We start from the raw sequence: 16138 nt of genomic DNA, 5'->3' as shown, positions 1-16138 counted from the left end.
ACAAAACAGGAATATTCAGTAAATAATTTGTAGAGATATCCAATTTACAATTCTGACTATACTGTCCAATAGATAGATATAAATGATATACTCTCTTCAAATATATTTTAACAAATTTCCATACAACATGTACACAGTTCTAACTTCACGAGTCCATAAAATTACTTGAATTACATTTTCTTCATTGAAAATTATTTGTATGGTTATATACGCTTTATAAATTGTATACAAAACATTTACCATGCTTGCTATAAAGATAGTTCTATTGTAGTGATTTAAGAAAAAAAAGTGCAACACTTCTTGAATATGTAGGTGGAAAATAAATCCAATAACCTTGACCATCTTACAAAACGAATTATTTCTTAGAGCATGTTAAGCAAAGGCATTACAGACAGATCAGCCTTAGTGTGTGAGTCTAAAAGAAGCATGTAGAAAAGTTTGTAGAAAACTGTTTGTTTTTTTTTTTTTATTCAAAACTCGGTGGCAAATGCTTCACAAATATATTATACATACTGACTTTTATAACATAAGCACGAGCAGATCTTAGGTTAAAAAAGAAGCTTCGATATATTTTGGTAGCTCTGTTAATCATAAGAAACACATAAATTTCCTGAAAAAAAACACAGTCTAATGGGAGTGGTCAGTAGTTTTCTGACTGAATTTCTTAAGATGAGTTTTGCCATGCAGGAGTTTAATCTAATGTGCCACAGATATCTAGTAATGCCATCTAAATAAAACCAAATTGTAACTGAAAGGAACCAACTCTAGGGAGGGTGAAGAGGAGGAAGGAAGGTAAAAGCCATTTGCCAGAAAAAGGTGATGTGGCATCTACAAAACCACAAGTGTCTTAGGTAGTGTAAGACATACGAAGAAAATTGCACCAACATTTTGATCATTAATCATGTTGTAATAAGACCATCTTCCTTCATATGTCAGAACTGATCTTATCTTGGATAAAAAACACTTTATCGTCTCAGATGTAGGAGAAATTTAACCCACATTTAAGCAAAAAAAAATGGTAAATGTAATCTCTGGTAGTTACAATGTATTGACTGCATAATTATTTACATTTTATAAACTAAAGTAAATGCAGTTATCCCTGTCAAAAAAAAAAAAAACACCACAACAAAACTCAAAAACAAGATCACCTATCATATGAATTACAATTTTATTCCATTTTCAACTATTGCTCCTAAATTTAATTCACACCTGAAAGCTGGCAAAGAAAAAAAAGGAAGACTAAGCATGTTCTCTCTCTCTCTTGCTAAGTTACAACATTCTACACTACCTACACTATTTGGAGAAAAGAAAAAAAGTTTTCAAGTACATTTTTGTGAATGTCAGGATTTTATATTTAATATGTTTTCCCAGAAACCTTGTGATCAAAACATAAGGCAAGAGCTGTAGCACAGCTGCGCCATCACAACGCGTAATATAACTTCAGATTTGTTCTGTTTTCTTCAATAAATCTCAGGTGCAATTAACAGTTGAGTGCCCTGAATTTTAGTTAAGTGAACCAGGACTCTCCCTACATCTCAGTATAACTAGTTATGACCCACTGCATAAATAAAAATTTTAAATTGCTATTTAACCTGCTATTTACATTACCTTACAAAGTTTTATGTTATGACTGCTATCATGTTATTTAACTTGAGATTTCTTAACTAAAACAAATATCTGAAGGCAGATCACACTCAACAATTCCCCCTCAGCATATTTTTAAAAGTGTTCCAAAATAAGGTCTCAAACACTGATTTTGAGGTCCCCTCTCTCATTACTTTGAACATGTTATTCTGAAGAGTAATAAAATAACTTGGTGTTGCTTATTGCAAGGATAATACTAGTAAGTGAATATAAAGACTATAAGCTTTAAAGGTTTACCAGATTAATTATAATTATAATATAATCAAGACTGGAGGACCCTGAAGGACTAACCTACCAAGTTATAACATATCAAATGAAACATTAAAAAAAAATTGCCAGAAAGGGATACAACGATAGCCATCCATTTAACTATTTTTGCAAAAGTAATTATGCGAAGTTTAATATAAATTCAAGATTAATAGAACACCATATTTTATTTCTGAAGATTCAAAACATAATTAAAATGAAAACAAGGAAACTGTTTAATTTCCAAAAGGAACAGGTCATTAAATATCCCTTATTGCAAAATGGTTCTCTGCATAAATGCCTAATACACTCTACTGGAATAAAATCAGATCCTTAAAAAAAGAAAGTTCTCTCATTACTAACTGACATACTACCAGTAATTACCAGATTCCTTCTGGTTATCAAGAAACCAAGTGTCTTAAGTCTAAATTTTGGCTAATGTTGCCTGTAAAAATTCCAACGTGTATTTTCTACTTTCAGAACAACTCCATATCTAAGACAAGTATAAACAAAACTTTCCAGCAAAATCCGGGAATTCCCAAATGCTCTGAGATTTAATATAGTTGTTCCTTTACCTCTGGAAATGATAAAAGACTAAATACATGACATATGAAAAAAGCATGCATAGTTAAGACTTTTCCATTCAACCAGCCATTCGGCACAATAACAACCATAAGCAGAAATTCTCAATTATCAGATTATATAACCCAAACATTATTCTTGCACTTGTTAAATCACAGAATAGACAGGAAGAAAAGATATTCAGAGTAAGATAGCACAAAAGATCTCCCACAATATTTGTGTTAGGCTATCCTGGATCTTATAAAACCAGCCTTTACTATCTCTTCTTCACATAGTATGTTCAAAAGAATCAAAGATTGCACTGTAATTTTCAAACCTACTTTGGTTTGTTTTCATTTTGGATACTCTAAATCTTTGACTTTCTCAGAGAACAGATAGTACAGATGTAGGATGAGTTAAATTTCAACTGAGATAGATCCTCGTATTAAAAACTAAATCTAAGTTTGGAAATGGTGGTAAATTGTTTGGTTTAACTTTTTAAACATGATGCACCTGCTTTCAAAGCTATATAAGAGACATCCCACAGCATGTAAGAAGTCATCCTCATTCACTGTCTAAATGAGACAACACATGCTAACTACAAGAAAATACATTTTCTTAAAGAGCTCTCTGCACTTCTCTAATCCATTTCAACAACAACTCACTAAAACAATACATTGTTTGAAATTTAAATAAGATGATCAATTTTGCTGGAAAACGTTAAACTACAAACTGCCTAGTTAAAACAGGAAAAGTATCCAAATTTAAATTCCTATCTATAAGGAGAGCTAAAAATATTGCTAGGGATTTTCTTATGAAATTAAATAGGAACGTCTCCTTAATTCTACGTCAGGGGTGTCAAACTAATTTTCACTGGGGTCCACATCAGCCTCGCGGTTGCCTTCAAAGGGCCAAATTTAATTTCAGGACTGTATGTTACTACTCCTACATTCATACAGTCCTAAAATTACATTTGGCCCTTTGAAGGCAACCGCGAGGCTGATGTGGACCCCGGTGAAAATTAGTTCGACAACCGTGTAAGTGAATGACAAAACAAGCAATATCGGAACAGTAAAAAGGGGAAATTTAAGCCAGCTCCAGTCAACAGTGTGAAATCCATAAGACTAACAAACTGAATGAAAAAAGAAATATTTTTCCTGTAGTCTTTTCCAGATAAGCAATTTTATTCACAAAAATGTTACATGACATAAAGTAACTCTTTGAATAGGCTGCTAATTTTCCTTTAAAAATACCTGATTTTTTGTCAAAATAAAACACTGTGCTTCTTACAAACACATGCAGCTATTGAAATAATTCTGGTTATACTAAATTAGTATAAAACGAATCTTACCTCTGGATTAGTGATTGGAAGAGAAATGAAATAATTCGGCTGATACTGTCTTTTCTTTTTCTTCTTTGTCTCACTGCCTTCTTCAATTTCCTTTCCAGCAGTCCTCTTTCTTTTCTTTTTTATATTTATTTCAGAGGTTGCATGCACTGAAGAAAAAAAAATACTTTCAGCATACAGACAAATCAAAACAAAGATACACTTAATATCATGCAAACAGGAGCTGGACTCCAGTCAACTGACTAGAGCATGTCTTTCCCAGTCATCCAATCTGCCCATGCTCTGAACTGTCTGACTGGGATCCTACTCTACCCTGAATTAATGTAGTCATATGAGTGGAGCACTATGCCTGAAGTAACAGCCTACACCTCTAAGTAAGGCTTATAAACTGCTAAAAAAGACACGCAGCTTTCAAACTACTGTGTATCATTTAGCCAACTCACACTGCAGTGTAATAGGCCTGCAAACTGTCTACACTTGAACATGGATGTGACTTTAGAGGAAAAGGGTCAACATTAAGTTTCAATAATCCCAGGCATGCTGCATTTTGAAATATAAAACACAATAATACATAGGATTATTAAAGGGAAAGGTTGTATTAGACTAGGACTAGCCAACTGATAGTTCAAGGACCAAATCCAGCCCAGAAGAAAATTTAACCCAAGACAGATCTACTCTCTACCTCCTCCTTTCCCAAAGATACCTTGCAACAGCAAAAGTGTGTATCCTCAATTCTTCCTTTGCACCGTAAATTATTTTTCTCCCAGCTTATTTCCTCAAGCCTTTAGCACACCCTCTCCAACCATGTGGCGTGATTCACACCCATAAGCTGACCCAGGCTGCAGACATCCACTGTCCAGTTAGAGGTGCACCTCTAGCCCCATGCTGGGAATACACATATTGGAAGACAGCTCATAAAAGCCATCACTCGAGAAACTCATATACAGTAATGTGAATTGACATACAGGACGTCTTTATTCTGTCAATCATTGCTGCAATGGGTCACAAACCAGTAAATTTTTAATATGCTCAAGTACTTGTAGGACTAAGTACAAGTAAGAAAAGCTCTGGACTGGATCCTGTTCACAGGGAGACTCTGTTCCATGTGCACAGCTCACTTGTACATGCCAACAGGCAGGACCAAGAACAGTGTGATGTGCCTATGCTTCCAGACTACTTCTGTTTAATGTACTTACTAACAAATTCATCTTCAATATCTGTGTCGACAAATGGCATTTCTGCCATCAGAGAGTCTACCGAATCTGCAAGACATGGCTCTTCTTTCTGTTGTGTCTTTTTCTTATTCTCTTTAAAGATTTTATTTTGCTGTACATTTTCCAGCCCATCTGTAACATATTTAAAATAATACACTGAGTCTTAGTTTTTTATATAAACAGCTAAGACACATTATACATAAGCAATATAAAGTATACATTTCACTAATTATGAGCAAATAAATCTTGACATATAACTCTCTCAAGAACGCTGCTCTTCTTTGTCAAAATATCAGCAAAAAAACTTCAATGCTTTATGTGGAATAGCAAAAAAAGGAGTTCGGCCTTCTGTATTTCATAACTTACAATCGTGTTCAGTTCTAAGTAAATGCAATTACGTGCAAAAAAGAGGATACTTAGAACCGAGTATAACAAAAATAAAGTCTTCAGACACCACATAAAGGTCACTTTAGATAACAGTAATGGCATATGAAATTCAGTGCAGACAAGCATTGGCAAATGAATTCCAATGTAAACACACTGAAAGTGAGGCATGAAGGAGCAGGAAGGGAATCCTACCATTTCACATGATACAAAGAGCTCTCAGCTGACTAGGTCATTAAGGAATGAGATGACTATTCTATTCCTGCATCTCCCACACAGTAGAGCATGTTACAGACAGCCATGATCTGAACTTCTCACTCTAAAAGCTGACTTCTAAAATTTAAGTTAAAGAATCAATATAAAATTTGTATGTAAAAAGATATACATGGAAATTCTATCTCAGAGTAATACCACAATGACAGAATAATCTCCACTAAGTTTTTTAAAATGTCTTTTTCCCCAAGAGTACTAACTAAGCATGAGTCATTGCCTTATGTCTGCTTCATGTTTCTGTATTAGTAAACTCTAATATTGGCATATGAAGTTATACCTTAAAAAAATGAAAAAGGAAAATCTTCTCTAGCAGCAAAAAATGAGCACATAACCAGGCATCCAGCAGTATTCTTTCTGGGACAACTCCACAATGGGATTACTGTAGTGGAAGAAGCCTTATGTCAGAATTGCAGTTTATCCCAGGACAGCTCATTACTACAGACAATGCACTTTCAAAGCTCCTCTTGTGACCAGTGCAGATAGTCCAAATCTGGCCCAAGGGGAAAATTTGGCAGCAAAAGTGCATATTATGTTCCTGTGACATGCAAAGCTACACTACATGTATAAAATCAATATTACAGAGCCAATTTGGGTTATTATCACCCCGTGGAACATTTTTTGCATATATCACTTTATGTTAGGGAAGATAAGTAAAAGAACAACCTTATTAAATGCTAATTCACTCCAGTTTAAAGTAGGGAGGCATAAATCACTCTGTGGTTGTGGTCTGACACCTAACTTTATCCCGGAGGCTATTAAAAAGAAACAAAGTATTTAGTTTTGTTGCTTGTTCTCCCTGTAGACACCAAATAACTATGCACAACAAACAAATGTTAAAACAATATTAAAATTATTAACATTTACATCAAAGCTCACACAAAATAGATTGTTGCTGGTAATCCACAAGCATACAGAAAACAATTCTTCTTTCAAAGAGGTCTCAAAGCACAGGCCAAGACAGAAATCCATGAAACTGACAAACAAGGAAGTCAGTCTGGGGCAGAAAAGCTATCAACAATATTCAGAAATGCAGAATCATAATCAGCTGGGAGCAAAAGGGATTTGTTAAGGTAGCATCAGCTGCAGAACAAGGACTCGCATAAATCTGAGGCATCTATATTGCAGATTATGCTTTTTGTCTGCTCTGTCCACTCAAAAAGCAACATACTTGTGCCACTTTGAAAAATTCTGTCTGCTCTCAATAGCAGATGGACATAGCAAAGGCGCAACTATTCATTAACAATGTCCCTTCTCACACTGAACAGGCACTGCTTCTAAATTCTACAGGTTGTGCCTCAAGCAAAAAAAGTCCATCTCTCACCTTTTGTGAAATATTTATTAAAGAAATCAGCAACAAAACTCAAGAATTGTGTTCCAGTCACTGAAACAACCTGAAAACAAGATTTTTCAAAATTCTTGATGTAAGGTTGATAGTCTGAGACATAAGTAACAAAACCAGCTTCCACAGGAACTCCCTGACCAGCAAGCTGTTATAGGATAAAATGTTTTTTCTTAATCACATGCTTAATTAAATTAGCCAGAATTTCATATGTGAACAGGTATCTACATTATTCCCATATTTGTATTTAAGTGGCTGCTGATATTCACCAGTATTTAAGACATCTGTTCCAGGAGAAAAAACATCATGATACACCTAGCTCATAAATGAGAGAATACAAAAACAAGGAGCAAGAAAACGTATTTGATTACATTCTCTTCCCAGCCTTTTTCTCTCATACTTTCAGTTTCACATAATCTTCTATTATTTGACACCTACACATCAGAGGTCACAGTAAGATTAGGTGTTCCCTGTTTAATATGTTTATATTCATTCTGTGATTCTGTGATATGTTTAGTATGTTTGTGTTCATATGTTTAATAACAAAGGAAGCCTTTGGAGACAATTCAACTGAAAGCTGCTGTAGAAATAGATGGTCTTACGCTCCAGGCATTTCGAACCTCTGGTGCTGACACTACTGTTCACATAGCCAGAGAAATAAAAAAGCTTATTTAAAACCAAACCAAAACGAAACAAAAAAGACACAAAACAGAATTTTGGGTTAAAAAAAAAAATAGTAGATTTAGTATTCAGCCAGGCCGGATGCTTACACAGACAAGAAGTTTGGGGACAGAGCGAGGCAGGCAGGGTAAATAAAACCACAAGACTTTTTAGCAACAGCCCACAATTAAGTTGAATCCTTTTCCCCTACGATCTCCCCAAGCCCTGCTGTGAAATCTCTTTCCATCTGACAGCCGAATACGTGTTCACACGCCAGAGCTTTCGCAGCCGCTCTGCTCGCCGGGACCGTTTAACGGCCACCGGGGAGCGGCCCCCCCGCGCAGCACGGCCCAGCTGCTCCTCGGCAGCGGAGGGCGCCCGGTCCGCGCGCAGGACTCTGCGGGGCCTCGCAAGCGCCTGCCCCCGTCCCTCCCGCGCAACGCCGCCCCGCCGCCTCCTCACCGTGCTCCAGGGTCGCGCCGGGTGCGCGGGAGGGGTCTCCGGCACTCCCGGCCGCTCCCGCCGCCGGCCGCAGCGCCATGAGGCGCGGGAGCGCGGGCACAGCCCGCCGGGCGGGGAGGGTGCGGGCCGCCGCCGGCCGCGCCGAGTGAAGCGCGGGGAGAAGCCGCCGCAGCAGCCGCTGCATGCCCGGTGAGAGCGAGCAGGGCTGCCCGCCGGGAGACCGCGGAGAGGGCGCCGTCCAGCGCCGCTGCCGCGCCCCCCGGGCACACGGCGGCGAGAGCGTGGGGCGGAGGGGGAACGGGGCCGTGCGCCCGCGGGACTACAGCTCCCAGCGCGCTCTGCGCCCAGCGGCCCGCGCGGGGCATGGCGGGGGGACTGGGACCCGCAGTCCTGCAGCTGCCCACTCGACACTGCCCCCCTACCTTGCGGCCGGGGTTGCTGGTTCTTGGCCGAGATGTGCAAGTCACAGCGAAGGCACCCAGCTAGTGTGCCCTGAAACGTGAGATCCGCATTTTACCGAAATGTGGCCGCCCCAGCGCTTGTCCCACAGAAGGGCTGTGACTAACGGGGGTGGTCTGGGTGGGTGTCATCCCCAAATAACCAGCTGTAGCTTAGGAGAACGGCCAGGAGAACTGTATGCAACCCAGAGCAATAATTTCCCTCCGTTTAGCCGCAGTCTGGGGGAGATGGGATGGCCTCACCCTAAACTTCCTTTGCGCAGCCCTCCGGCCCTGACATGCAGCCCCGGGCCCCTCTGACCGCGGCACTGAGGCCTCTGCTGCGGCCACACCGGCTCCAGTTGGGAATCGGCATCTGGGGCGTACGGGAGAGGCTGCTCCTCTGAGGCCAGGCATGGGAGATGCTTCTTGGAAGCCAAATCTGTCCCTGGACTCTGAGGGAGAAGCCAAGTCAACTTTCGCCTGGTGGTTTGGAGATTGGTCTGTGCGTATAGACTAGATCTGAGGGAGCTGATTGTTTATATGCGTATAAAGATTCCTACTTCCATTTTTAGAGAGAGTAGGAGTAGCAAAAACAAATAAAATAGGATTGCCGTGATAGGGAGGAAGCTGTATGGCTGCTGGATGTTAGAATCTGAAAGATGAGTGAAAGTGAGGCCAGTTTCTCTATCTGGCTCCTCTGTGTCTTCCCTTTCTGGGAGATAAAATCTGTTTGGAAATATTTTATCACTGTTTTAACCCATTCCATGCTGTGTTTGCCTTCATTGTCTTTCACAAAGTATTTTCATTCAGTCAGCATAGTCCTGCAGAGACCAAAGGCTGGACCTGACACAGAAGTCCAAGAGATCCAAGAGAAGCTTTCGGATGAGGCTGCTGGCAGTTTTCATTACTATACACATTTCATCTGAATATCAGCTGTCATTAGGAGACTAAATACATGAGTGGTCACCTCTTCCTAGCCTGTTAGCATTGGCAAGCATGATACTTCCATAAAAATTGGATTCCATAGAGTTATAGATAAAGTACTCAGAGGAAATATTTTGGTATCGTCTTTTTTAAAATATGAATTTAAAACACAGCTTTGGATCTGAAACTGCACCAAATCAATTCATTAGATATTTTGCAGAAATCTTCAGCAAGCAAACTAGAAAGAACATTTCTGTTTGTGCAGTTGACAGGGGAGTCCAATGCAATCAGATAAATTGGCATTTCATAGTCCTCTTAACAATTGAAAACACAATGCATTTTTAGTGGATCTAAAATTGTATCTAACCCATACCCACTAGCTTAGCACTATAGATAGAATGCATTCTTTGGGTTCGTGATGTACCTGAATATACTGTTTCCAGGATGATGGGAAGTGAGAAATTAAAAGCACCTTGGGTGGAGCTGGTAACAGTTGCCATTAATCGTCCCTACAAGCCATAAAAGTGGTGTCAGAGGGAAATGTTCAGTTGAGGACTAGAAAGCTCAAGTAACAAGTTGTGATTTTTCTGCCTGCCCAGTACTGCACAAGTTATTCATGTAAGTCACTGACCTGGTGCCTGGCAAAAACTGTTTTGCAGTACTGCTGAGTTTTGAGCGAAAGCCAGCACTTTATCAATTTTCTGTGGCCTTGCCTTTACTAAAGAGAGTTTCTGATTAACCTCTCAGCTGTACAGTTGTCCCTTTCAGGAAGAAAATATCACGTAGTGACAGCTGAGTGACGCTAGCAGAAAGAGAAAGCACAGGCAGCTCTAGAAATGTATTTGCTTACACACCCTCACTGCCCACACCTGTTCACCTCTCACCCACCTCGCTGTCTCCTAACCCACCATCTGACTTCAACCAAATTCAGTTTAGAGTAAGAGGATTCAGAGGTAGGATGTTCCCACACCTTCCCTGGAAATGAGTGGTTTGGGAGAAAAAAGAAACTCATTTAGCTCCCAAATGAGGGAAAGAAGAAACAATGCTGTGCGTATGTTTTTCCATGAAGCTGTGGCTGGCCATGAGTACTGGTCAGCTCATTACATGATAGGTCAGGGTACATATTATCAATGCATATGTCTTATCTTAGTCAAGCAAGAGATATGGGGGAGCTACGAGTATTTGGGACATGACTCACTTGTGGGAGATTAAGAAATAAAGGGGCAGGAATAGGAAGTGTTACAGGGAAGCCTGAGTATTGAAAGGGGTCATTGGTATATTGTGTAGGATGTGGGAGTGAGTTGAATGTATTGTAATGGGAGGGCATGGAGATTATAGGGGAAGCCTGGGTTATTGTGATGAGAAGGGAGGACATAAATGGTACGAAATGAGGCTTCATTACTGACACTGCTGGTACAGCAACTTGTTTTCTGACAAGTGAAGAAGAATAGACCATGATCTGGTAGTAATAAGAGATTTGCTAGAGAAACAAAGAGAAGTGTGAGTTGCAGAACTAGAGATAATGGAAAATGAGAGGAGTGCCTGGGATAAGTAATTTAATGCAAATATCAAAAAGCAAATAGGCTGGAGTTTCTACCATAATCGGTATGAAAGGAAGAAGTACATGAAGATGCTATCCGTTGTATTAATGAATAGAAACTACATTTGATTAACATCTAACATGAATATGAAGATTAATGTGGAAAGTATTAAAGTAAATGGATATTTTTATGATCTGTTAATTACAGGCTGTTCATTTACATTGCAAGAGGAGGGAACAGAACAGTGGGAATCAGCTGAAAAATTAACGGGATACCCAGAGCAGCAATTCTTCACTTGCTACCCTCTGGATAGCGACCTGTTATGAGGGACACTGGCTAAAGATCAGCATAGACACTCAAATGCTATTAACGTCAAGGTATTTTTTCAGACATTTCCAGGCTTCTATGCTGATAGCATTCTTTGACAAATGATGACTGTTTGGTAGAGAGAGGATTCACCTAACAGAGTTGGGCATGAATGTCCTTGCCAACGGACTTCCCAGCCTCATAAGGAGGGCTTTAAAGTAGGTTACTGAAGGATGGAGAAGCAGTCCCATCAGACCTAAGCTGGAAAAGAACTGGAAGAGCTGGAAGAGATGTGCTGGCAGAAGTAGTGGTAGACAATGGGAAAGGAGATGCAGGGCAGCATGATGGCAGAGACTGTCCCTCTGTGCCTGAGCAAGCAGCATTGTTGGGGACCCATCCCACACTCCTGCACACAAGCTGGAATTTAGGGAGACCTCAACAGACTGGAGAAGCAGAACAACAGATGCTTTCTACATGAAGTTCAACAAATACAAATATAGAATCTTGCATCTAGGACAGATGAGTTTTGGCAAAGTGGCTGGATGCACATCTGTACTAACTTACAGTCCATGACATTTTTTACTAACTTGGACTCTTCACTGGTTGTTTTTATTAGGGTGTAATCTCTAGCTTGAACTCCTACAGCCCTTGCTTCCTGAAAAAATGAATTATTAAAGCTAGTTCCTTTACCCATTTGCCCTGCAAATGGTATCTCAGTGGCTAGTTTTAGTATTTCCTCTGAAATACTTGAAGCAGCAGGAGTAGAATATGTTTTCCTAACTTAATTTTTCTTTCACTTGTCGGCTCAAAAAATCCACCAGAAGTCATCTAGGTAAATCCTCGTTCTGCAGCAGAGGTACTTTATTTTCTATAGTAAACAAAACCAGTCTTCCCTATGTTGCTCCACCATAAGATTAAAAGAAGCTGTTAATTTCCTTACGTTTGTCTCAGAAGCACAAATTCCATCAAACAATGTAATACACATAGCTTCACTTTCCAAAATATAAGGTAACTAGAATGCAAATAATTTTATGGAATACTTCTACTACATATTTTGTAATGTGAATAGGTAGCTTTCTTTTTACTAAATATTTATACACACGCAACAAACCTATAAAATAGAAAAAATATTATTTTGATGACTGCAATCTTGTTTCTCTTATTCGTGATAGATACAATTTGTATTTGAGCAAGAAGTTGCATGTTCTGGAGACTATTAAGGACAGCAGTCTGCAAAGCGAAAACATAATTCAGTTTGATAGGGAACCTTCAGAGACCTGCAATGCGAGAGTAAAAGCACGCTGAAGTAAAAGCACATTTCTCTTTTAGGAAATTTACGGAACCTGCTGGACTTTTTAACTCCAGAGGTCAAGTTCAGTTTGATCCGGAATCTCCAGCTTCCTGGAGCTGTTCCTATTTTCCAACTGAAACAGAGATTTTTGAAAAGAAACAGAGATTTTTTAAAAAGTACGTGCGAGGGAGAAGTAGAGGGCAAGTGTTTTGTTTAAGAAGACAACACTGCCTGCAATTAAAAACAAGTTTGATTTTGAATGCTGTGAGTATTGCCAACTACATGCAGAATTCATACAGCTGAGACACTAGATCCTGCATTCCTTGAGCAAAAGACACTTTACTAGGAGTCTTAGGCAAATAAAAAATGCAGTTCTGAATCCAAAATTCATATTATTCCAGATGTGGGTGGGGGAAATATGTATTTACTGTCTAAACTGAAAAATCTTGATTCTCAGCTGCCTATCTGTTGTGTTGCTTATGCTCCTCTCCCTTCTTGTCCTTCTATCTATCTCTTCCTTCAGCCACAAGCTTCTTTTTCTGCTCTGGCTTCCTGCCTTCCCAAGCTCCAGGTATTGCACGAACATGCTACGTGTTTGTCACCACTGTGCAGGCTTCGTGTGTGACCTTGTATCTTTTCTTCTCTTTTATCTATGGAGTTAGGATGCCTGTGGAATAGGTGCAGTATCTTTCATGCACGTTTGCAGAGTACAAAGTCCAATTAAAAAGAAACAAATTTAATCTTATTGCCAGAATGTAGTACAGTCCTTCCCGAAATTCAGATAATCACTCTCACCTCTGTGCAGATTTCTGGTGTGTGCCTGCCTTTCTTCCTAAGAGCAACTGAGACGTTAGTTCACAAGCGCTACCAGAACTTCAGCCAGTTTCTCATTTAGCCTAAGATGTGAATATACCTGCGCTGGGACTCTTCACCAGTCAATAAAGACAGAGGCTTCTCCAGAGGAAAACTGTGATTCACATAAGAAGTAAGATTTGTTCTAGAGATGCTCTTCTCTCTCCATGGACAAGAGAGATGTCTAGGACAACTTAGCTTGTGTCCTGCTTAGGCACGTCATTTAGAAGGCTCAAGTTGGGCGAAATGGATGAAGGCCTGAATTTTGTTATTGCCTCCTTCAGAATTAGGAAAAAATCTTTGTGTTCTGTCCCAATATGTCAGGCTCTGGCAAAGCCTCTTGGAGCCCAGACAATTAAATTCTACATTTACTCTCTAACCGGAAACACTCGTGTCAAAACAGCCTTTCTCAAATGTTATACTAACCCTCATGCAGCCGGAAGAACCTGACGATGGCTATGGCAAATGCTGCAAAGCTCAAGTGCTCAGAAAGCTTCACGCAGTGTAGGTTTTGGGACTCTGCCAAGTTAGAGCCTACCTAGGAAGAAATAATTAAGCGGTATTGTTTTATGTTTCACATGAATTTTGAAATTGATTTATCCCTGGTGTTGCTGGGCCTAACTGCACAAAAAATTCCACCCGCTGCTTTCACATCAGCAGTCTCTTAAAATGTCTGTTTATATTTAACCAGAAGTATCAAACAAAAAGATGATGTTCAAAATACCTTTCCTACGAGCTATAAAGGGAAACAGTAACTTATTGTTTGAAGGGTCCCTGACCTAAACAGAAATCGGAGATCTCAGTTCTAATGTTGTTTTAGCTGCCACTCATGCCTGGTACAATGTGATCTGGCATCCCGTTTCTGTGACTGAAATCTCTTAGTTACTGGATCAGCCTGCATGTGTTGCTCTGAGGGTATTCGCCATGTCTTTGCTGACAGTGAAGTTTTCCTGATCCTTTTCTAGAGGGTCAAGATTTTAATGTATTAAGTCACAAGGACAAACCAATATAAAGCTCCCTTATTTACAATCATTATTTTAACTTACATTAAATGAAAGATTTAACTTGTGTCCACATTCTAGTATTATGATAAAGCACAAAAAAGGAAACAGATACAATTAGACAAAAACACCTAAACACATTCTGGCTAATGAGAAAAGAGACAGGTTTTAATTTTCCAGATTAGCACATTGCTGTGTCTTTAATAGTCGACCTCTTACAGTACTTATTCTATTCTGCAGGCTTTTGCTGAGCAACTATCCATTCACATTCACTCATACAGTAGCACTAAATACGCTGCAATAACTGAAAGGGAGGAAACCATTTACATTTCCACTGCTAAATCTGACTTTCAGTCGAGGTTAGAACAGTGTTTTCAGCACCTGTACTGAAAGAACCAGATTTGGGTCAGTTTGTCAGGCATCCAGTCTGTCCCCATAAGCCAGCATGTGCCCATTACCACGTACCTGTGAAAGTGAACTAACAGCTGTTTAATACAGTTAGTATAAAGTGAGGAGAGGGTGGGGCAAAGCCTCTCCCCAGGGCTCCAGAAGAACTGTAGTTCATTTGGTCTGATCAAAACAGCTAGTTGGTCTGACCACAAGAACTTGTACCCATGTAGGAGAGAAGTCTTATTTTTATTCAGTTTCTGGGTGATTTTCATTTTAAGAGTAGAATTTGCCAGACTTACATCTATGTAAGAACATCAATCTGCAACTTAAAAGTCATGAAAGGTGGCTTACACATTTTGAAACACTGAAAGTAAGGAGCTCAGGCATACACTAAAATGCAGTCTGTCAAGAACTCTATTTTTGGTGAGCAGCCAGAAAATCCATGGATTTTTTTGAGACATAATTCACACTCAGATCAAAATATTTCAGTATCAGATATGCTTGCATTCAGTTTTGACCAAATGGTGTGACAACTTCCCATGTAACAGCACTGTGATGTGACTGTTCTCTTTCTAATTTGCACTGGGTCCTCAAAACGTCATCATCATTTTTTCAAGCAAAACAGATAAGCATCAACATTGCAAAAAATAGGCAAATTGAAAATAGCAGACAAATAATACTGTGGGACATGTAGTTGTCTTTCTGCCGTGCGTTGGCACAACGGTATCTACAATCTCAAGAACAGCCTTCCTCACAGCGGAGCTGGCTGGGACAGGTCAGCTGCATGGAGACTTTAAAAAAGGGTGAAGTCATACCCAGGAAAAGGTTGCTTTATGCTTTTGGGACAGGTAGGAAGGCAACAGACCCCTCACTTGAGGGGCATTCAGTGAAAGAAGTCACGTTTTCCTGCAGTGGTGTAATATGGCCAGGACCTGTTCCCTTAACTGAAGAGGAGCAGAAGCAGCAGAAGGACAAGGAGGAGAAAAGCAAACTGAGTGCCAAAGGAAATGTTGAGTTGCTCTTCTGTCAAATCTATCTGTGGATCTACAGCAGATGTTGCCAATTATGTACTGCATTTGGAGGACTCCAGAGACTCATGGGAAGTACCACTAATGACAGTTGACTTGTAACATCCATGTTATTAGAATGATAATTAGGGAAATTTCAGAGCAAGTGAGAGTGATTAGATAGAGCTCACTGACTTCCCATGAGAACTGGTAACCTCAGGGATCTTTGTCCCTTTGATAAGAAGTGCATATGCG

The 16138-nt window shown here is 39.7% G+C and overlaps 1 protein-coding gene across 1 annotated transcript in view; it reads right to left on the bottom strand.

The window, feature by feature from the left end:
• The window catches only part of AKAP7 (A-kinase anchoring protein 7), an 85773-nt gene extending 77277 nt beyond the window's left edge, over positions 1-8496 (bottom strand). Inside the window, 4 exon segments of the mRNA XM_065632774.1 lie at positions 3803-3948; positions 4996-5145; positions 8132-8435; positions 8437-8496. Of these exon segments, the coding sequence (XP_065488846.1) occupies positions 3803-3948; positions 4996-5145; positions 8132-8435; positions 8437-8496 (660 nt within the window).
• Positions 8497-16138: the final 7642 nt, after the last annotated feature.

This window comes from Caloenas nicobarica, chromosome 3 (genome assembly GCF_036013445.1).
Source record: "Caloenas nicobarica isolate bCalNic1 chromosome 3, bCalNic1.hap1, whole genome shotgun sequence".
NCBI classification, from domain to species: domain Eukaryota; kingdom Metazoa; phylum Chordata; class Aves; order Columbiformes; family Columbidae; genus Caloenas; species Caloenas nicobarica.
This window is presented reverse-complemented; position numbering and strand designations above follow the sequence as displayed.